This window comes from Thamnophis elegans, chromosome 1 (genome assembly GCF_009769535.1).
Source record: "Thamnophis elegans isolate rThaEle1 chromosome 1, rThaEle1.pri, whole genome shotgun sequence".
Taxonomy (NCBI): Eukaryota; Metazoa; Chordata; class Lepidosauria; order Squamata; family Colubridae; genus Thamnophis; species Thamnophis elegans.
In genome coordinates, this window is record NC_045541.1 from 74481757 (window position 1) to 74504606 (window position 22850).

Sequence of the window (22850 nt, forward strand, 5' to 3'; positions counted from 1 at the left end):
AGTCTGATTATGTGGATGGGTATCTTCAACAATACAGCAGAAAACTTGATTTGGCAGGAATGGTCCTCAGACCTGAGTGGGAACATATTCCCATATCCTCCTGTCCTCCTGTAACTCAGCCTAAGCACGTACCTTTGAAAAGAAAATTACATATATAACCTCAACTCCTTTTTCTCTCCAATGTTTTTTCTTTCCTTGTCTCAGATTTTAACTTGCAAGTTTCTTAGGGGAAGGTTTTAAGCTACTGAGGATTGGGATCAGAGGTGGGTTGTCAATTTTTTTACTACCAGTTCGGGCGCGCTCATGCATGATGCTTCACAGAAGCATCTGGGTGGGCGGGCGGAGCCTCCCACCACCACTACCACCGGTTCGGCCGAACCAGCAGCAACACACCTCTGATTGGGATCTGTCTTCTTATACTCTGCAAAATGCCAGGCAGGCTGAGTTAGTCATATACATACAAAATCTAGAATAAGAATGCTAGTTTTGACTCAATCGTGACCAAGCCCAAGAGTGAGGGGATGCTGAAAATCAAGTAATGCCAGTCCCAATGCTGTACCTGTTTGACTCAGCAGCGTACCTTGTAGGCTTGTTACCAAGGCAAAATAAAATCTTGCACATGCATTTTTAAAACCTCTGCACCGAAAGCAACTTTTATAGTTCCAGACCATATATCACAGCATTGAGGGCTTGCAATTTGCAGTTTTCCTTGCAAGGAATTGTGAGTAATGAGGAAAGACACCCAATTAAGAGACTTGTTTTGTCTTCCACTGGTGGCTGTCAGAGGCATTCCGATGTGCTGCTTAGAGCTGGGGAGGAGGTGAAATGGGACAAAAACGTATCTTGAAAGGACACTTACAGCCTTTGTCACTCTTTTACAAAAAATCATTTTTTTCTAGCATAGATCCTGATTGCCACCAGAAAAGGGGAAAAAAGGGCCAGCTTTAATTAAGTATATGTTGGAACTTTTGTGGCCTTTGTGTGAGAAAAAAGGCATCCTTGTCTTTGCCTGTCTAAAGTTTAGTCATGCAAGTTCATGAGGAGTCTAATGCTGCAATCACTTCTCGTTCCTGGAGGAAGATCTCTATTAAAAGGTTCTTCATGGCAAGATTACCTGTATCATGACATTTATTTTTGCTTCTGGTTGTAAATCAACCCTACAATTAGAAATGAAGCCTCAGGCAATAGTCATCAGAGGGGGGGACATAATGGTAGTTCCCAAGTTGATCTTTACCCCACACAGCTATTATGTTCTTGGAAGGCAGAGTAATGTATACCACACAGCCTGTTTTTTCATTCCCTTAAACATGGGTTTCCAAATGTTTAGGCTGTAGAATCTGCTGTTTTTTTTAAAAAAAAATCTTGGGACCCCAGATCAGAAGGGTTGCAGCCTCTGGAGGTCAGAGGATAAATCCCCCCCTCTCTCTCTTCTGTTATGACTAAGGTGTCCATCCCTTACAAAGAATTGTTCTCCCTTATTTCCTTGTGAAAAGTTTTGCATGGAGATTAAAGGAGAAGAGCTCTCTACAACAAGGTAAGGGGTCGGAGGGAAGCTCTCCAGAGAGAGGTTCCTCCTATTCCATTCAAGTCCTTCTGGAATGCCAGAATTTTGTAGGGCCCCCTATCCATTCTAAATTATAATTATAAATTATAATAATTATTGGTGTCTCCTCCCAACCCTTTGGAACAGCCTGCCACCTGAAATCTGATGGATTCCTACCCTTTTAGGGTATGAAGACCTGGTTCTTCCCCCAACCATTGGGCTAGCATGACGATTGACCTCTGAAGATGATTGGTATTACACCTGGGGGTAGTTTTGTTTTTAACTATTTTAATGAATTGTTGTGAGCTACCCAGAGTCATCATGTGAGATTAGTGGCTATATAAGCAAATGAATGAATGCATCAATGAACAAATGAATAATATTCAAGCATGATAAAGCATCACATTGTCAATGCTGAAATAAGAATTGAAAGAACAGTTGGCCTAGAGAGAGGCAAGTAGTCAGCCCTACCATTTCTGATTTTTGTTTATTCAGTCTAGCTTTCTCATCCTGGTGTATTATAGTTATACTAAGACCACAACTTTCAGAATTCCACTTTGCAGAGAAAATGGAAAAGGCATCTGAAGGATGACAGCTTTAAAAAAATCTGACTCGATCTCTTACCTTTTGCACATGGTATAGAATCTTCGAATCACAGAAATATAGAGTTGGAAGGGACCAATTAAACCATCCATGAGATTTGGTTGTCCTGCCTCTTTTTAAAAACCTCCAAAAATGGAGAACAAACAACTTATATAGATAAATTCTTCCCCTGTTGTTCAGATCTTACATTGTGAATTTTTTTCTTATTAGTGGAAAGCACTTGGAAATATGTCAGAACAAGTGGGAAATAGCTATGAAACAATGCAGATAGAGTCCTTGTGGTAATGCATCATTTTTTTTCCTTTTAGCCTACCTTAAAGGAAATACTTTACTTCACTTGTATCTGTTATGAAACTCTCAAAGGAAATATCTCTTGCCATAAAAGTGAAAAAAGGCAGCCATATACCTTACAGAAGATATTGCAGGTAAATTAGTTCAGTCCTTCAGGCTTTACTGCTGTAAGTTCAAAAATAGGAGTTGAATTGTGCACTGTGGGTGAGGTTAGGTGGCTCTAAGCAGTGTTTCTTAATATAATATGTGATCATCAGATAATTATTATAGCTTATTGAACATATCCTGTTTAAAACAAATCACATGATGTGTGAAACAACCATTGAGTTGCTACTATAGATAGTCTTTAACTTAAAACATTTTATTTACTCACTGTTTGAACTTAGTGACCCTGAAAAAAATGACTTATGACCATTTTTCACATTTACGGCCATCAAAATTCACACACTTGGCCACTGACTCATATTTATGACAGTTGCAGTGTCCCTGGGTCATGCGATCACCTTTTGCAACTTCTGACAAGCAAAGTTGATTCACTTAACAGCTGTGTCACTTAACAATTGGGACAAGAAAGGTTGTAAAATGGAGCAAAACTCACTTTACAAATATCTCACTTAGCACCCAAAATTTTGGGCTCAATTGTCATAAATCAAGGACTATCTGTATTCAAATATATTAGTGATCATTAAAATGTTACATTAGAGAAAAAAGGCAAAATGTATTTTAGGTTCTTTTATTCTGTTAATCCTATTCAGAGAAGTAAACCCTGTTTAATATTTGATGTGGTTCATACATTGCTCAAGTATGGTTTAATAATGTTTCATTAAATAAACTTCAATAAGGATTTGCACAACACGTTAATCCACAATCAAATGTTTAATGTTTTCTATAAAATAGGCCAGCGGGATTAATATTTGAGATGGACAGTAAAAGTCCAATCCTTCAGTTTGGCTGAATTGTATCAGCTGGATAGAAAGGACTCTAAAGTTAATGATAAATCATTACCAGTGGAATTGCTGAAAATAGGGAATAATGATCCTTTCTGCAAAACCCCTAGTTTTGAGGTGGTCAATTTAGATAATGGTAACTGTTTGTTCCCATAAAAACTGGTTCTCCATTGTGAAAGTAGTCAAGTTACAGCAGAAAATGGGCATATTTAGAATAAAAGCTATACTTTAAAACATCAGTTGTTTTTATTAGATCGAGCTGTACATTTCCGCCATTACCAATTGTAAATCATCAAATTTAATTTTAACCTACTAAAATCAGCTAAGAGTCAGTTTGGTGTCTCGGTTAAAGCACCAAGAGATCGTGTGTTCTTCTCCTTCCCTCGGGCACAAAACCATTTGGGTGATCTTATTCCAGTCGCTCTTGCTTAGCTCTAGAAAGGGAACAATAGGAAACCACTTCTGAAATCTTGCCAAGAAAGCTGCAGGGACTTTGCAGACAGTGTTTCCAGTAGCGGATGCTGATTTGAAGGCACCAAAATTATTACCATCCAATTCTGAAAAAGGCACTGGGGGCTGCCAAAAAATGCCCTTGCAGGCCACACACCACTGCAGACCAGATATCAATGCTTTAGGATTATTCTACAAATTGAGGGATTGTGGTAGGTGACCAGTATCTGGAGAGCCTCAGGTTCCTGTGTCTAAAACCATTTTGTGATTGACATATGCATGCACACCATTTATTGGAACTTCTTTTGATTTGATTTTTTTTGCCCTCCATGAGGTCTTCCAACAGGAAGAAAAATGGGGGGGATTGTGCTCATTTTTGGCATCATCCCATGCCTCTTCACCCTTAACTCCTTCCTTTCAATGTTGCCTTATGTTGTTTTTCCTTGACATTTCTAATCAGTTTGATTGGCTTGCCTTCTTAATAGAAACTCATGCCCTTTCAGTTTGGGAGGTTGCCTAGTTCCCACTGTGGAAGCAAAGCACTTCCCAGAACTTCAGGCTGATTTGTTCTGTGGTCTTGCCCTTTACCAATGAGTCCTTAAAGATGGAGATAATTACAGGTTGCTACATTTTGTACGTAATACTCTGGTTTTACTTATATATGGCACAGAGTACCATATGTTGTCATCTGATATCTATTTCTAGAAACGTCTTCAATTAACATTGACCTTCATTACCTTTGCTTGGTTCTCCCTACTAAACCAGCAAGCTATTAAGACTTAACATAGAGCAGCAACTCCACAATTGCTGATGTAATTGTGTGGGATGGTGATTTGGGGTCTGTTCCTTATTTAGTTGCTATCATGGTGTGTAGGTAGATATCTGTGCCCTTCCTCCTTATTTCTGAGTTGACTTTGTGAAACAGCTGTTTGTAATTAGCCTTTCCTGTAACCATATATTGTCCTTTAATGTTTCTCATGGGAAATGTTCTAGCAAAAATGGAGTATGTGTGTATGAGAGAGGAGGTTTATTTATTTATTATGCTTTATTTACTTTCCTGTTATAATTTCTTAGGGCCTTCATTTCTGTATCTTTGCTTAATCCCAGTGATTAGATAGACTCACTTAATAATCCACATTCCCCGCTTAAAAATGGCAACAGGGTCTGCAGCAGGGATTGCTCTTGCTAAGCAATGTGGTCACATGACATCATACTTTATAACTGCACCATTTAATGACAGAAATTCCAGTCCCAGTTGCCATTGTAATTCAAGGTCTACCATAAAGAAGTAGATTCCAATGTTCTTTACAGTGGTTATAAATGCATTTATATTTTATCCCCTCTCTCTGTCATTTATATCATGGTTCCCTTTTCCATATTATACCTTTTCTAATCATCAACCCATAAATCACAAGCTGTCTTTTTTCATTTTCAGCAAAAACTATATTAAGAGTTTTTAGTCTCTAATAAATGTAGCTGTTGTCTAAAAAGATGTGGCTGCCTAAACGATTAGCAGAGATGCTGCACCCATGCAAATTCCAAAGTATATCTTCCAAATAATTTTTAGAAGTGCACAGCGATAATATATATTATAACACTTTAATTGGAAACAACTTAAAATAAGAAAGTTAGCTTCACTATTCCAATTGCAAGTACACAATATATGCAGACACATGCCTATCTAGGGTCATATTATTAATAACTGTTGTAGCCCTTTAAAATTGGTTTTATATTCTTTAAATGGTTGCATTTAGTTTTGTAATTGCATTTATTAGGGTTTTTTATATTTATATTTTATGTTTTAATTATGAGTTTATATTGTCCTATATATTTATATTGGGGAAAAAACATACTTTTAAAATTCATATCATTCGATTTAGATAGTTTTTCTGATAAATTGGGTTTTTTATAAGTTTCTCCATCTATCAACATTGGCAAATAAAATTATGTTAGCTAATTGTGGGGTAAAATTGATGAAAGGTTAGATAATGGTCTACAGCTTTCCCTTCTCCTGAGAGAAACTTATTGTAATTCTCATGCTCAGATTTTGAATATACAATAAATCTTGCAGTTGTGGTTTTTAAAATTCTGCTTGCTACCTTTTCTCTCTTAATATAACATTATACAAAACACATCTAAGAGAGCATATGTTTTGCAGTATAAAAAAGCATATGTTTTATGGTTAATCTCCATGGGCTTTCTCATAAGGTAACAAACATGTTTATATAAATTGTCTTTTGGCAAATGCTAAAGAAAACCTAGAATCAACTTGTTGACTATCTTGGCTTTAAATTTTTAAATGAATCTTGTTTTATAATGTGGAATTTATCGAGTGAAATATGATTTTCAAAACCTCTATACTAAATGTCACATTAAAAAATCCTGCTTTCGTTGTATCAGTTTGAAAGCCACTGCTGTGAAATGCAATCAAGACACAATGTGAGGAGGGTAGAGGAATGCCTTTAAACTCGGAGAAATGTAATTACCCTTTCTCTGTGTACAACACCAGCTCTTCAGGAATATGTGCCTCCCCATTAAGAGCTAATTGTACTTAGAATTGTAGGCATTTATTTATTTGATCTGCAAGGCAACTAACAAAAATTAAAACACAGAATAGAATGCTTAAATCGTTGTAAAATTAATTGATAACTTAAGAAAGAAAAGGAATTACTGGTAAGTCTTGCCTGCTCTTCTAAAGATTAGGAGATGGGGGTACTAAATGCAGCTTCCATAGCTGTTTTCTACAGCCTGGAAATTAAAAAAGCACCATTTCCTGTTTCCTGGATATGTGAACCTCTGGGGAGACATCTTTACAATCTCTCCTGCAGATTGTATAACTGGCCAGGTTCTATGATGGAATATCTAGCAGGCCCTGAGAATTCAAGAGTGGAAATAGGACCATTGCAAAAGAGACATGTCAGCCCAGGGGAAGAGAGCAGTGTGAGGAAGAGTCTCTAAGTGACTTGACTTCCATTACGCTAGGCACAAGTTGAGCTGTGGAGTTATTCTGAAGGTTTTCATGATTTTGTTACAATAGTCAACTGGCAATAATGACCTTTTCAAAAATCCAAGTAAATTCTTTTTTCTGAATTTACTTATTTCAAATTGCTGAACAACAATCCTGTAAGTCTCATTTACTTTCTCATTAGTAAAAGAATTGATCCTCATTAGCAAAGAACTAGATCACAGTTACCAATAATCCATGGTCTTCAGAGTGAGTTGCTGCAGCTTAGACAAGTGGTAGATACATAGAAAACAACTTTGCACAATTCTCTGGTGCAGTTGGCCCGGCATTGGATCAAAGTCTGCTTCAACCTGAAATAGTGCTGCCGGATCGTCTCCCACCAGTTATACTTCATTCCTCTGAGAACCTGCTGGAGAACTTCGAGTTGGTGGTGGTGGTCTGAGGATCAAGTCCTAATCTCCACTACCTGACATGAACTGTTTATGGCAACTAAGCTAGCAAAGGCCCCTGAGGTTGGATGCAAAGTGGCATTTGTTGACAGCTTTTGAAAGAAGGAGCTACCAAGTGGGCATTCCGTTCATTGCAAATCCTGGACAATTGTTGAGATTTTATGCAAAGATTTGGAGCTGCCTTTGACAGCATCATCAGAAGATTGATTGTTAATTTATAAATGTATAATTTGTGCCAAGTACATACATGGTAGATTTTTTACCATTTTTTATGGTTTTTTGTTCTTCAGGAACATGAACTGAGATGATTTTGCACCGAATGACCACTTTAGAAAGACTTTTCTGATAGACCCTAGAAATGAATTTGTGAGACAGGGCACACCAGAAATCTCCAAGAGTTATTTCAGCATCAGGCGGTCATTGAGGATAGGTTGGAAGAGAAGGAAGTAGCAGACAATTTTACAGCCTTTCTTTTTCATTTGCGTTAACCCCACCTAATTAACTCAAGGCAGCAATCATACCTAATATTCCTTACTCTTCCTATTTTCCCCACAACAACAATTTTGCAAGGAGGATTTGGCTGAGAAAGAGTGACTAGCCAGCTTTCATGCCTAAGATGCCTAAGAAACTAGAATTCAGCCACCTGTTTCAGTGGTGGGATTCAAAAATTTTACTGCTGGTTCTGTGGGCATGGCATGGCTTGGTGGGCATGGCAGGGGAAGGATACTGTAAAATCTCCATTCCCACCCCACTCCATAGGAAGGATACTGCAAAATCAACATTCCCACCCCGTTCCAGGGGAAGGTTACTGCAAAATCCCCATTCCCTCCCCACTCCAGGGGAAGGTTACTGCAAAATCCCCATTCCCTCCCCTCCAGGGGAAGGTTACTGCAAAATCCCCATTCCCTCTTCCCTCCAGGGGAAGGTTACTGCAAAATCCCCATTCCCTCCCGATCAGCTGGGACTCAGGAGGCCAAGGATAGATGGGGGTGGGATGAGTCAGAGGTGGTATTTATCGGTTCTCCAAACTACTCAAAATTCTGTTATTGATGCTCCAGAACTGGTCCTGCTGAATACCACTTCTGACCTATTTCTAGCCTGGTGCCTGAACCACTCCACCAAACTGGCTCTTTGCCCTTTCCCCCCTTCCTTCCTCGTCTCCTTGTATGTCAGTGATATGGAGACAGTGTGCATTGGAGCAAGGAAGAGATTCTTGCCTGCCATGGAGAAACAATGAAGATGTGACCTCAAATTATATTTTTACCATGACACTTTTGGGCACCCACTGATGGTTTGCCAATCTGGCAGCTAGAAGGTATGAAAATTTCAGTCACCTTGTGAGTAAGTTTCCAAATTGTTCCAAAGCCTTGATAACAGGAAACTTTGCAGTGCACGCAAGCGTGCGCGCACACACACACACAGCGCTCCAACCTAAGAGCTCTTGTAAGGAGGCCTTCAGGCACATAAGGAAGCTCCAACACTAGGCATTTTATTATTCCCATAAATCTTTGTACTGTTTTCTTTATTTCATGTATATATAATTTATAGATTGTTCAATTTCCAACAGTTCTGGATGGCTTGCAGTTAAAAGTAAAAATAAAGTAGAATAGATTATAGAAAGAAAAGCAATATGATGTAACTTCAAGAGATAGATGTTAAAAAATATTTAAAACTGCTGTCAAGACTTTCCTATTTTTCTTTAATTTTTTTCTTGTACTTATTCTTTGATTTCTTTCTTTTCTCTTCTTTATTTTCTATTAGTTTGTGTTATCCTTTATGTTCTTGTTTAAACATTTTAATAAAAACTATACATAAAAAGTAAAGTACAGCACGCAAGAAAAAAGAATCACGAATGACTCCAGAGACAAGAGAAAATTAAAGAATATACATCCAATAGGAGCTCAACTTTCTCTGTGCCCCAGAGCCTGGGAGTAAAGCCAGGTCTTTAATGGTTTTCTGAATGTCATTAGGTTTGGAGCCATCTGGATCTCGGGGGAGGGTGGATATCCTTCTAGAGGGCAGGCGCAGCATCAGGCAAAGCACGCTTCCTGGGCTCCACAAGATGATATTGCTTAAGCAATGGGACTTAGGATGTGCCTCTCAGTTCTTTTGTACTTGAGATTGGCTGCTATTTTGATGAATTAAGATACTGTGAATCAGTTCATCTTGCACATACAACTACAAGTGGTGAGGACAGAGGGAAGACCCCTCTGATCAAGTCTCATCTTACAACATAGAAGTCTTCTGCAGTGAAAATAAATGACAACAAATCATTCTTCCAACTATATTTGACTGGTTCCTTGCACAGTTTGATTATCTTGGGGATAGACTAGCTACAAATGCATAATCATGATATTAATTGGAATATAGGATGATTTTTCCCCCTTCTCAGTGATACAAGCTGCACCATTTCCAGGCCTTGGGTTTTTCTTCTGTTCTTGCCTCATAACAATCTGAACCTCCTTCCTTGATTGGAAAATATACAGATTTTGCTGATTTTTGGACAGACAGGAAGTTATGAACTTGCCACCCCACTGTGTGTGTGTGTGTAATTAACTTACTGCCCAGAGTCCAAATTCTAGTTGAACAGCAGTTATCCCATGTCTGTGTAAGAATTGGCAGCTTTGCAGGAATTTCTGGATGACATTCTAGCAAAAGGATTTATTTTTCCTCCTTTGTCTCTTGGATCTCTGCCAACATTTTTTGTAAAACTCCCTTGAGAGTTATGCATGAATATAGACTTCTGAACCATTAGGGATTAGTAACCACTGCCTCTTATTTTAGACTTGGTAGGTTACCTCCAGAAGACACAGGTTTCATTGTATTTATTGAAACTGCAGCTTGATTTGGATGAAAGAGAGTCATGAATACTTAACAGTCTTTGACATTATGAGATGCCTTTTGGACTTTCTAATTGTGCCACAATTTTTGTCAGATTCATGAATTATTTTCAGATATTTTGGACAACAAATATATTTCTTTACTAGATGACATTCTGATTTTTTTCCCAAAGGATCCTTGCCTGCATTCTTTTTGTGTCAGAAATGTGCTAGAACTCCTATGCAAACACAACTAGGTTAAATTGAAATAGAGTGTACTTGAGAAGGGTTTGTATGATATTCATTAGGCTAAGGCTGTCTGTGCGCCCCAGTCACTCTTCTCCTCCAGACTATGATCTTGGATCATAATTCTCAAATTATACCCTGTTCTGGAAAGCTCTCTTCCAGTTACTAGGTATTCATATCCATCTGTCATTACCAAGAGACACATGGCAGACAGAGAAGGCAAACTTTGTACTAGAACAATATTAGTGTTGCTTTGTGTTATGTCGACAAGACAACTGGCCTGAATTGTTGCCATTGGCAGAATGTGCATGTAACATCTCTCTTCGTTCCTTCATCAGTATGTCTCCCTTCCAAACAGTTTATGGGCATAACCTGTACTCCTTGTCCTCCAGAACTCTTGTCTCTGTGGTTCCTCTGATTTTTTCCAAGAGCTACAGTAAGCACAACCTCTCATAAGAAAACAGCTGGATTTGGCCAAGATGCACAGGCAGCATAGACAAGAAGGCACAAGAATTGCTGTGTTTGCCTTCATCCTGCTTGGCCAAGAAACTGGACACAAAGTTGTTGGATCCTTTTCTGCGTCAATCAGCCCAGTTGTTTTCCTATTCCAGAGCAAATCTAACAGCACCTTGTGGTGCTTACTTTATGGAACATCATCACCTTATCCCTGGCTCCATCCTTGTTAACTTTTCCCAAATCCCTCAAGACTTGGCTGTGTCATCAGACTTGGTCCTAAAGAGTGGCTCCGTTGTCATTAATATCTGTTATTCTCTCTTTGTCTTTTTTAAATTGTTGGTATTTTTTACCTTATTGCTTTTTAATGTTTTTATTGTGTGCTGCCCAGAGTCACATATAAATATGATGAATGAATTGCAATTGCCCACTGCCATGAAAATACACTCGGTGTTTTGCTGCTTTTTTGTGTAATTAGCAGTGTGCACAGAGCTTTCAATAGAGTCGTCTCTACAGCTTAGCTGCTACATTTTGGACAGCACCATTGCAGCAACATTGCAGTTGAAGTATAGCCAAGATGTGGCTAACCATTATCAAATCTGACTGGCTCGTAAGTGCTCTCAACTGGCTCCAAATAGTCATTAGGTAAATGTGCTCCTTGCCATAACTATCCTCTGTGAATCTACTGACTAGAGAATCGAGAAGAACTCCTAGACTGCAGACATAATCCGTTGAGGAAGGGCAAACGTATTCCAAACAAATTTAACTTTCAGTCCCTTTATTGACCAACAGTACTTCCATCTTATCAAGATTTAACATCAGCCTGTTTAGTCTTGTCCAGCCCATTATCAAACATAACAACAGTACTGATTGATCCCTTAAAGTAGAACACGGTAGTGCTTCTATGGGGTCTCCCCCAAGAGCAACCATATGCATGCCTGTGGCTCAGTTCTGTAGTTTTTAAAACAGCAATCCAGGGGTGCGATTCAGCCAGTATGGACTGGTTCAGGCGAACCGGATATTAATTTTAATCTGGTTTGCTGAACTGGTAGTTGCAAAGACTGGCTGACTTCGCCCACTCCTCCACTCCCGGGAGTCACCCTGCATCCCATTTTAGATGCGAGGTAAGTGCAGGGCCCATGCAGAGGCTCTGGGAGGGCGAAAACCAGTACCAGAAGTCCAGAAACGGCCCTGTTTCCGGCTTCTGGGGGTCCTCTGGAGCCTGGGGGAGGCCATTTTCACCCTCCTGGAGGCATGAGGAAAGCCTCCAGAGCCTGGGGAGGACAAAAATGTCCACCTCCCCTGCTGTGGTACAGGAAGCCAACCCAGCAGCATCCACCCAGCAACCAGGCAAAGAACCAGTTGCTAAAAATTTTCAATCCTACCCCTGTAATATAGTCCCATTAAATTTGGTGAAAATATGGTTTATATGATTTTGTAACTGGATGAATTTAAAAATGTATAGGTATAACCCAAGTCAGCTTATAGCACCCTTAGATAGCTGCTAGAGCTGCTGGCAGAATCTTCAGTAATGAATCACTTATTAGAAGATTTAGAAGTCACATTTTCATTTTCCCAGGGTATAGCATCACTCTGGTCATGTGAAACCATAACGCCTGGATTCAAAGGCTAAACAGTGATTGGCATACTGCTCTTATTACTGATTCTGTCAAACTTTAGACTGGCTCATCAAAAGTCCCCTAGAATAGCCCTGAAGGGAAAAATACTGGAGCCTTTCCCATGAATCCCAACGTCTGTGGCTGCCCTGTGCTCACTGACCACTTTGAAAGAGAAGAACACATATTAGCATTGCCTTCTTAATAAGAAATGCTGAGCTTCAGGTGCAAACCTACATGGTTTTTAAAAACAGTGATGTGTGTGAATAAAAACTGAAGATGTATGCCTTTTGCAAATTGGTTATGACAGTGAGTTTCTTAAGTGGTGAATCTACAATTTTGTATTTAGGGTTCGTGAAGAACCTGAATTAATGTGTATATGGTTACTCACCACCATCTTTCTGCTGAACTGCTGAACTGCGTTGTGGCCAAGGTGACATTTGTTCATAGAAGCATGATTACCTAAATTGTGTAATCATTCTATTTGACAAACAATAATAATCTAGTCAAGAATCACAATTTGTTTTCCATCCCTAAGTTTTACTTCCTTTTAATTAACAAAATCCCACCAGATTGCATTTGGTAAAAAAAAAAATATCTAAGAAAAAATAGTGTTGTTTCATACTCAAAAATTAAAATATACACAGTTGACTGTATCCAAATCTAAGTTTATATCACTTTTCCTTTGCCCGCTGAGATGCCTCTGATATTTTTCCAAGTTGTTCTCTGGTTTGTTGTTTCAAAAAAAAGCGTAGAATTGGAGAACTGCTTAATTCATTGATAGCCATGTTGTTATAAACAGGTTTCTGACCGTTATTGTAATTTAGGGGGGGGAAGCTCCTTCAATTCCTTTATAAATGATGGCTAACTACCATTTTTGAAGATGGGATGTCAACCAGCAAGGCCTAAGAAGACTCATTTCCCTATGACAGAAGCTCCCTGAAGGATCATTGGACCCCTATCCTAACCAATTTCAAGGCGAGCTCTAGAAATGTGATGGCTTAGGGTGTTTGCTGAGCCCTTCTAGGTTGGGAATTATGTTTGTTCATTACTCCCTCAGGACAACCATGCCTTTATATCATAATATTAGGGAGGGTGCAATTCAAGATGAAAAGGGGATGCGGTTTGCCTTCTTACTCTGCCTGCCTGGCACTTTCCAAAGCTGGAAGATACTTCTATGCATGTTTTGCCTCATGCTGACAATAGCCAGTGGTGGGCTGCTGCATGATTGCAAGGGTTCAGGTGAACTCTTAGCTCTGATCGCTGGCTGGGCCTGCCCACCTGCCCATGTTCTATGCTATCCACTTGTAACTTACTTTCTTGCTCATTGGCTGGCCCAGCTGCATTCTGCGCCGCCCCCTGCTGTACTCACTGGAGCTGCCTGAGCTGATTAGGAGCCTGTTTGAAGCTCCGTTTCTCTCCCAAAGGAGTGCGTGCAAGTGAAGCACACACGCTTGCATGCACTCACAACCAGCAAACCCTTTGTTACAGAAAGTGCAGCCCATCTCTGACAGTAGCTCACTGAAAAACTCTTCTTAGTACAGTACATGGCAAGTACTCAAGGAGGGGATGGAGAACTGAAGCAACATGATTATTTCATTTTTAAAAACTTACTTTGCATATCCATATTGAGGTCCATATTGTAATATCTCTTCAAGAGGGTCCTTTGCTTGAATTATCAGAGCAGGGGACCTCCTCAAAGGCCTTTACAAGCTTATTCATAACCAATGTCATTTTCTTCTTCTTCTGAGGTACTTTTAGAGACATTGGATAAAACTTCGTCAATGCTATAATTTGTTTATTTGCCTTGGCCATCTGTGGTGCTAGAAAACCTCTCAAGGCATCTGACAGAATAAAACAAATAATACAATAACGTTAACTGGTATGACTGCTACCTTAGATGTTGTGGTTTTAAATATAAACAAGTTACTGGTTTTATTTATTTATTTGATGCATTTAAAAGACTTTTTTAAAAAAAGTATAAACGTTTGAATCCCCCCCCCCCTGAACAATAAAACATAAGTAATAATTTGAAAAATGAGGTAACCTCAGATTTACCGTATACGTCCTTTTCAGACACTGTGGTTTTGGCTTCATGATATAAAAGACAAAAAAAATAGACCTTTAAAATCTGCTTTGGCTCCTGGATTTAACATTGCAGTTATGGACTTTTAAAAGTTGTCTCTTTTATTTGAAACAAATAATTATGGTTCGCTATTGATTTTGAGCCAATTTGATATGGCTAGTAGTTTTTCATAATATTGAATAGTAATATGGTAAGATTAAAGTATTAAGGCTGTCACAAAGAGGAAAAGTGAACATATTTTACAGATACACTGTTTATTCTTGGCTTAATAAATTATTATTGCCATGAATGAATATTTAGTTTGCTCAAATGACTTCAAATATTCCAAAGAAAGAATTTCCACAGTTCTGAAGCGATGACCCAAAAAATTATCTTCCTGTTGCTATTGTGCAAACAGCAAGGTTTGCGATCCAATCAAGCAGTTTTGTGCAGCCAGTGCCATTTTTTAAAAATGAATAAATAAAATAGTAAATTTACAGCCACTGCTGCTGAGTACTTCCAAACCTTTCTAGCAACAGAACAGCTGATCAGCACTCCAAATATTTCTTTGCACCCTGCAAGAATTTTTAATTTATCAATGAGCCTCTTTATTTGGGCACGTTCTGCTTAGACTTTAGTTTCTGAGTAACTTCTCCAGGGAAACTTTGTCCTTTGGGTAGGAGAGAACCAGAATTTAAAATGCCTTCATGTTTGTATTTCAATGGTTGAATCTCTAGAAATTGTGGGTTTGGGTCCATTAGTAAGTACCATATAATGATTCCCCCAGCTCTTCCTTTTGTTAGGAAGCTGTTCCCTAAATAACAGGAATTCTCAGAGTTTTTACTTAATCTGGTTCTTAGCCACAACTGTTTTTCAACAAGGAGCCCATCCCTCTCTCTTCCAGTCTGCCAAAACCACCTACATTCTTTAATCTCTGAACCCTGGGCATTATGTTAAATTTAGTCTTCCTATTTTTAAAACATCCACAGAACACATAGTTAAAACTGATTTAGAAGAAGAATATGCAAATAGTTCTGATGGTCTAAAGCTACTATATTTTATAATAATCTTTTTATTTTATTTATATTTATGGTGTTTAATCTATAGCAATATGGAAATCTGTAATTTATGTGAAGTCTTTCTAAATTAAAATAACAAATAAATAAAAATATGTATGTGAAAAATATGCTCCTGTATGACTGTTAAATATGAGAACCTCTTTTTATAAACAAAGCAAACTATGACCTCTGTATGACAGCTATGAAGAACATAACTGCAGCATTTAGCCAGCCATGACTGATCTCCAAAAGCTAAACAGCCAGACCTCAGTAATGCTTAGAAAGGTTACCAACAGGAAATCTCATGACTGTAAAATAGATCAGAAAAAAGGCAATGGCAAACTCTTTCTGTACTCTGCTTAAGAAAACAGCATGGTTTCCTCTGTGTCATTGCCAGGAATCAAGATAAACTAGAGGAACACTATTATTTTAATTACCACTTAGAATTTAACCCAGAGGGAAGGGGCATCAGATGAGTTTATCTCTCTCTGTATAGCCTTAGGGTACCACATTCTCCTCTGCAATTTTCATTTTTTCCCCTGTCATTTATTCTTATATACATCGTGAAAAATCTTTACTTTGTGCTCTGGAAAAATAAATGTGAAGTGTGTACAATATTTAGCATTTATTGGGACCATTGTTAGATACAGATCTAGAATATTTATACTGTTGCCCAGAAATTATCTTAATTTGTAGCAGGACAAAAAACAGTTGTTTCCCAAAAGTTTTCTCTCTATTACAGATAAGCACAAGATTGTTCAGCTCAGAACAATTTGCTATATATCAGCAAGACATTATAAATCCCTCTTATCTCTTCTCTAAATTGGATGTGAGTTACAAAAAGTTAGAGTTCTGATCTGAAATTCCTAGGTTGAATTCAGTAAATGTTCAGAAGTGCCTTTTTTGCCTTAAATTCTAGAAGTATAGTTTCCACCTCCTTAGCTACTATTTTTGTGGTAGACCTTGAAATTAGAAGCTAATAATATCCTGTGTGTTCTTTACATAATAGAATCTATATTCTCCTGGATTCTGGACTTCCTTGGGGTTCTGAGAAGATGATAATGTGCCTTTCCAGACAATTCTATCTGTAAACTTACACCAGGCATTCAGACTCCTGCCACCCACAAATGTGCATTATATTTATTTCAGTTTTTTCTCCCTCTTGCTGTCACATGTAGTACAGCACTTTGTGCTAACTACAGACAGACGGAATGATCCAGTCCATCAACATGAATTCGCAAACCATCCTATTATTGTAATATGTAAATAATTTTCAGAAAACAGTATCTGCTTTCCTGCTCATTGATCAAGATCTTATACAGTAATTTCCATAACACTTCTGATAGTGCTAGTTTCAGCCTTCTCAAACCATATGGGGCCTACAAGCAATGCTGGGTATGTACAATGAGAAATTGTATCTAGTGCCTTCAAAGACCACCCTATTGAGAACTGTAGATCTAACTCCTCTTTCCTAGTTCATTTGTGCTTATGAAAAGATTATAGTTAGGCTTAAGTGGTCTTCCCCTGGGAATAACTGCTCCTGTCCCAGTCTTGGAAGTGAAAGTTGAATTTGGTTAAAATGAATTGTGTTTGCTGAGAAAAAAAGACAGAAAGCAGTATTTTTCCATGGTATAAGAAAGACGAAAAACAACATTAGGATTTCAGAAATCCGTGGACCAGACTGGGAAGTTAAACAAAAAACATCCCAGACAAAGGCAGTGGCAAATAACATATTATTGCCAAGAAAATTGCATGGACTTTGAAGAAGGCTTATCTTTTATCAGTCCAAATTATGATTTCAACATAAGCCTTTGCCTGATGAAGTTCAACAGAAGAAAGGTTTGGTCCTTAGATAACACATCCCATTGACTGATTTTCACATACATTTCTAGTTTAAATGAAACAGAGAGAAAGTTAAAAAAAACAAAAATCCCCTTTAGCTATGTTTTCCTATTTGCTACCAGGAAGCAAGACAAACTCTCTTTGGGACTCACATAAGAGTCGACCCAAAATATCTATGTTGTTCTTTTTCGCAAAATATCTGCGGTGGATGCAAATTCCCAGGCATAAATGTGGATTGTACTTACGGCATATTTCTAGCAAAGATATCTGCTTCCTTCATAGAGGGAGTAAGAGAATGATGATCTGCACTTTGGGTGATTTCCTGAGCTGCCAGCTCTACCTGGCTCCTGTTTTTAAATATTCTTCTCGCAATCATTTTGAAAGCTCCCGCTTGTTCTTCTTCCTCAACCTGCTGTCATTTATTTCAGTTTGCTATTTGTTGCAATTCTTTGAGTATTGATATGCAGTAGTTCCCCTCAGAAGTACGCCTTGAATCTCATTCTTAAGTAAACATTAAGTGAAGTCAATTGCTGACATGAGGAAATTTTAGCCCAAATTTCATCCATATCTTGTTTAAAAAAGGCATTTTGGACAATCATTATATTCTAAAAATGAACTCCCACTTCACAATGAACCTGTCATTCTTCTACCCTTCAAATTTTGCTATCTTTAGATGGGGGTAAAAGCCAATCTGAATGTCTTAAACTGTTGCCTTAATTTCTCTATGACATATATAAAGTGGATTCATGTATAAGGTGAATCTATATCTGTAGTTAATAGCTAAGCTATTGTATATTTATATTGGTTTGCTCTGCTAATTGTTTTTTTTTTCTTTTTTCCAATGAAGCATTGACAGTAAGATTCATCACGAAGCGATTTATTGGTGATTATGACCCTACTCTAGGTAAGTTTAGTTACTTGCTCTGTCAAATCAATGTGTTAATTTGTGTTTTTGTTTATCAATGGCAGTTGTTGTCAACATTGGATCTCAGATTGAAAATATATAAGCAGAAGATAGAGTCCCGGTTCCAAATCTCATCCCTCATATCTCTAAATAGATCTGGAAAAGCCCAAAGAGCTATTGGCTGCCAATCATTGTCAGCCATGCTGAGCTAGATAGACTCATGCAAAATTTAGTTTTAAGATGAAGTACATGTGTTTAATTAGGGTTAGGTTTTTAATGTAAACATTGATTATTTGACAGATCTTATAGAAAAGATGATGCCGTTGTTACTATTTCTTTTTCTTCTATTAAAAATACCCAAAGTAGTATTTAGTTTAATAAAAAAAACCTAGATACTTTAGAATTCCAATTGAAGCAAGAGATGTGTTTTGTAAAGAAAGATGCAGAGACAGAATCAGACAAATTTCAACTAGGAGAACATTCCAGATTTATGACCCCACCTTAGAATTATTAGTATAATCAAACTGATGAGATGGACGGCATATAAAATTAAGAAATAAAATAATAAATAAGTGCTAACTAGTCAACTAACTAGTCAAATAGTTATCAGTGATGATTGACTCTGCTGCCATCTTACCTTCACTGGTCAAGCTCACATAACCTAGAACAGCTTTCTGCAAACGTGGTGCCCTTCAGAGAGGTCAAAAGGCAATTCTCCATCAACCCCTTGTCTTAGACTCATGAGAAAAGGAATCCAACACATTTGAAAGGCACCAATTGGAGAAAGCTGTTATAGAAAGTACATATTCATTGGTCCAGTTAGTTGACATTCAGATGAATTGCAGTCCTGTAATCTAAGACTTGTCTTGTTGGATCAGGTGGGACTGTTGTTTTAATTCACAATTTGGTTTTGCTAAGTTGCCAACTAGAGAACTCCCAAGTAGAGACATATTCTCCTGCCATTGTTCCCCTAGTAGTAGTATTTGGAGATGCATGTCTCCAAATTTACCCATTTCCTATGGTGTAGAATCCCAAATATCCTAGCCATTTCTCTTAATGGAAATTTTGAGCTATCTGATCTTTTGGTTGCCCTCTTCTGCATTTTCCCACCCTATTCTATTTTTCAAATGTCACAATGAGAACTGTGCCCAGTATTTCAATTACTGTCATATCATAGATCTGTTATAAAACCATTATAGTGTTGGCAGTTTTATATTCAGTTCTTTTCCTAATAATCCCTAGCCTGGGATGTGCCTTCTTCACAGCTGCCGCACATTGAGTCAACATCTTAATTGAATCATGTATTATGACTCCCCATCTATAACAATAACAACAATTGGAACATCACTTGAATACCATCAGCACTGACAAAATCATGATCAATTAATTGCAAAAGTCAGCTGTAGTTGGAATAGCTTACATCCTGCAACATCAAACAACAACACCCCCCACCCCAGATCCTTGGGAAGAAATTGATAGGTGGAAAAAAAATCAGATCCAGTGTAAAAAACTGTGGGGACCAACCATAATAATGTAAATGTATGCCTCCCTAACTCCCAACTACTCTTTTTCCTATATAGTTATAGTTTAGACAGTAAGAATCTGGGGGGGGGGGGGCACAGTGGTTAGAAAACAGTATTGCAGGCTAACTCTGCCCATAGTCTGGAGTTTGACCCTGAAGGGCTCAAAGCAGACTCATCCTTCCATCCTTCATATTAGTCTAAGTGCTATTGCTATTAGATTCCATCATTATATACGTGCATTTATCTTGCTTTGCCACAATGTACTTCTCTTTATATGTTTACTGTACAGTATTTAAATGTCTTCATTGGTTGTTTTGGTTGATCATTCATCAGCTGAAAAGACCCTCCTGAAGCTCTTCACACTTCCTTGTAGAAATAGGGATCATTTATGAACTGTTGAAAAAAAATCAATCCCAATACACATTTTTGAAGGACTCCATTCTTGCTTCCCTCCGCTAAGAAAGTTATTCATGTATTCATATATTTTCCTTTCTGCTTTTTAACCAGCTAACAATTCATAATAGTATAGATCCTCTTATTCCACAACAGAGAAACTAACTTAGACTTTGTCAAGATTTTTTTTTGAAAACTCAAGTATGTGACATAAATCAGTCTGGTAACATTCTCATTCTATAATTTATTGGATCAACCTTTGGTCCTTTTTTTAAAAGAAAAGTGTTAACATTGGCTACTTTCTAGCCCTCTGACACTAAACCCAATTAGAAAGGCAAATTACGTATTGTTGCTATGAGGTTAGTAATTTCAAATTGTGAATTCTTAAAAAAGCAACTATTTAGGGGATATCATCAAGACCTAATGATTCATTACAATATTGCCTTGCAAGATATCCTACAATATTCTCAGCTTTTTTAGGTGGTTGAAATTTCTTCCCTGAAAAATTTGTGTAGGCTCAGGTTTACATATCCTATGATAAAAGGGTGATGCAATAAATCTAATGCTGTCGGATGCTTATTTTATCTCTGATTTTTTGCACATTTAGGCTGTGATGATCATGTTTCCATTTAGCTTTCAGGCTAGCAGTCTTATACTTACATATAATGTGGGATTTTTTTTTTTCATTTTTGCAGTCAATTTGAAAGGAATTCATAGAAAATTAGACTAATATTCATTGTGCCCTACTTTCTCCTTCAATATTACTTCCTTGCTTTGTTATAACCATGAAAGCGTTCCTTAGAAAAGTAAAAGCTGCTCTTTAGATAACTACATTGAATGTAGGTTTGTAACAGTAAAAGTTTAGATATTTTAAATGTAGCAGCAAAGAAGCTTGCTGTGAAAACTGGAACAACTTCAGGGAGGTGCTTTAATTAGCAATTATAGTTTGGGAAACACTTCCAAGAAACATTGCTATACTGTATGGAAGTAGCAAGGCAAAATCCATGACTGGAATGACTACATTTTGAGATGATTTTGATAGATAAATTTTCTAAGTGGAGAGCAACATTTTGTGAACTATAAATTCCTGGATAATTACTGAACATGTCTCCATTGGTTTTTTTAAAAAAGAAATTGTCCTTGCCTCGGGGTGGGGGTGAACACTATTTTTTAATCCTTTTTATCTTTTCTAGCTCTAAGGATATAATCCCGGTGGGGTAAACCTCCACTGAATATTAAAGAGATAGAGATGTATTTCCAAATAAATCTTCATCAAATATTTTAGCATACCACAGATTTAATTATTTGGAGAGTGCTATGGGTGCAAAGGAATGGAATCTGAAATCTCTCCCCATTTTTTATTTAGTAGTAATGAATAATTAGGAGGTAAAGAATAAATCCAAAGGTGGATATTATGCTTAGGCAGAATGTGGCAGGTCCCCTCCTTTTCAACACTGTTAAGTACAGTACCAGCCTTTTTGTCTGGAGAAAAAGAAGAATGCCTTTAGGGCCAAGATGAATGAATGTGGCTTATAGTAGCCTGGTCACATGGAACTCAGAAGGTAGAGATGAGAATTCAATAAAGAACAAAGTGATTGGAAAGAAAGATGGCTTCCAGGCATTTTTTTTTAAGCAGGTAAACTTTCTGCCTTTCTCTTGCTGAGTTATGACAGGGCCTCATTTTATGGCACTATTGACATGCTTTCTTTTAAAGCCTATGGCAAACATTTCTGATACCTTCACAGATTCTCCAGGGTGAATGCAGAATTGCTTCACTGAAGCAAGAGGACAGCTCAGTAGCTCATTACCTTGTTGCAGTCACATTTCTACCCATCATCATTGCTGTGATGGTGCACCAGTGATGGTAGGATGAGGCCTGTGTTAACTAGAACTGGTGCGTCATCCTCACCTAACAAACTTCCCTGTCTCCTTTATCTCCTCCGTATTCTGCATTTCCAGAATACATTTCTAGAAGAGGGGGCCTCTTTTTGCTTTTTTTCCCCTCCTCCTTATGAATACCAGAGGGATTTATGTGCTCTTTTATTGCTGTTATGCCTTCATATTAAACCACTTGTGGGATGATTTCCCAGATGTTTCCTTATTCAGTCTTGCATCTTTTATGATCTAAACCTAGTCCCTTGTGAATAGTGGCCACCCATTCCTCCTTTCCTCCTTCTACTTAGCTTCTTTCAATTATGTCTTAACTGTTATTTCCATAAGTATGTAAACATGATGCCGTGGTTGTGTTTCTCCAGTGCTATTTGTGCTTACATTTTGGTGAATTCTCAGGAATGTCACCAGTGCCTCCTCCAAGCCATGGTATTCCCGTGTTATATTCTTCTCTCATTCAGCATAAGGATATACAGTTCTTTTACGTGGAGGACTATACTTGACCTTTGAATGGTATGTTAATATTAATAACAGCAGCATAGCCAGGACAAAACATAAATTATTCTAAATTAAATAAACCTCTAAATGGGTTAAATACATTTAATATGAGTTGAGTCGTGTATTTAAAATAACTTAAGGGAAACTGTTAGAGGACATCTGGAGGCCATGTCAGGTATTTTTTTAAAAAAAAAATAAAGGTAGAAGTTTTTATTATGACATTGTTCTGTCTGTGCAACTCTTCCTACCTCATTAATTTAAGTATACAGATCAAACTCTGTTAAAACGTATTTGT

The 22850-nt window shown here is 37.7% G+C and overlaps 1 protein-coding gene across 1 annotated transcript in view; it reads left to right on the forward strand.

Moving 5' to 3' along the window:
• Positions 1–22850, forward strand: part of LOC116518868 (ras-related and estrogen-regulated growth inhibitor-like) — a 33451-nt gene that overhangs the window by 4816 nt on the left and 5785 nt on the right. Inside the window, exon 2 of the mRNA XM_032232401.1 lies at positions 18195–18251. Coding sequence (XP_032088292.1) covers positions 18195–18251 — 57 coding nt within the window. The remainder of the gene's footprint in view (positions 1–18194; positions 18252–22850) is intronic.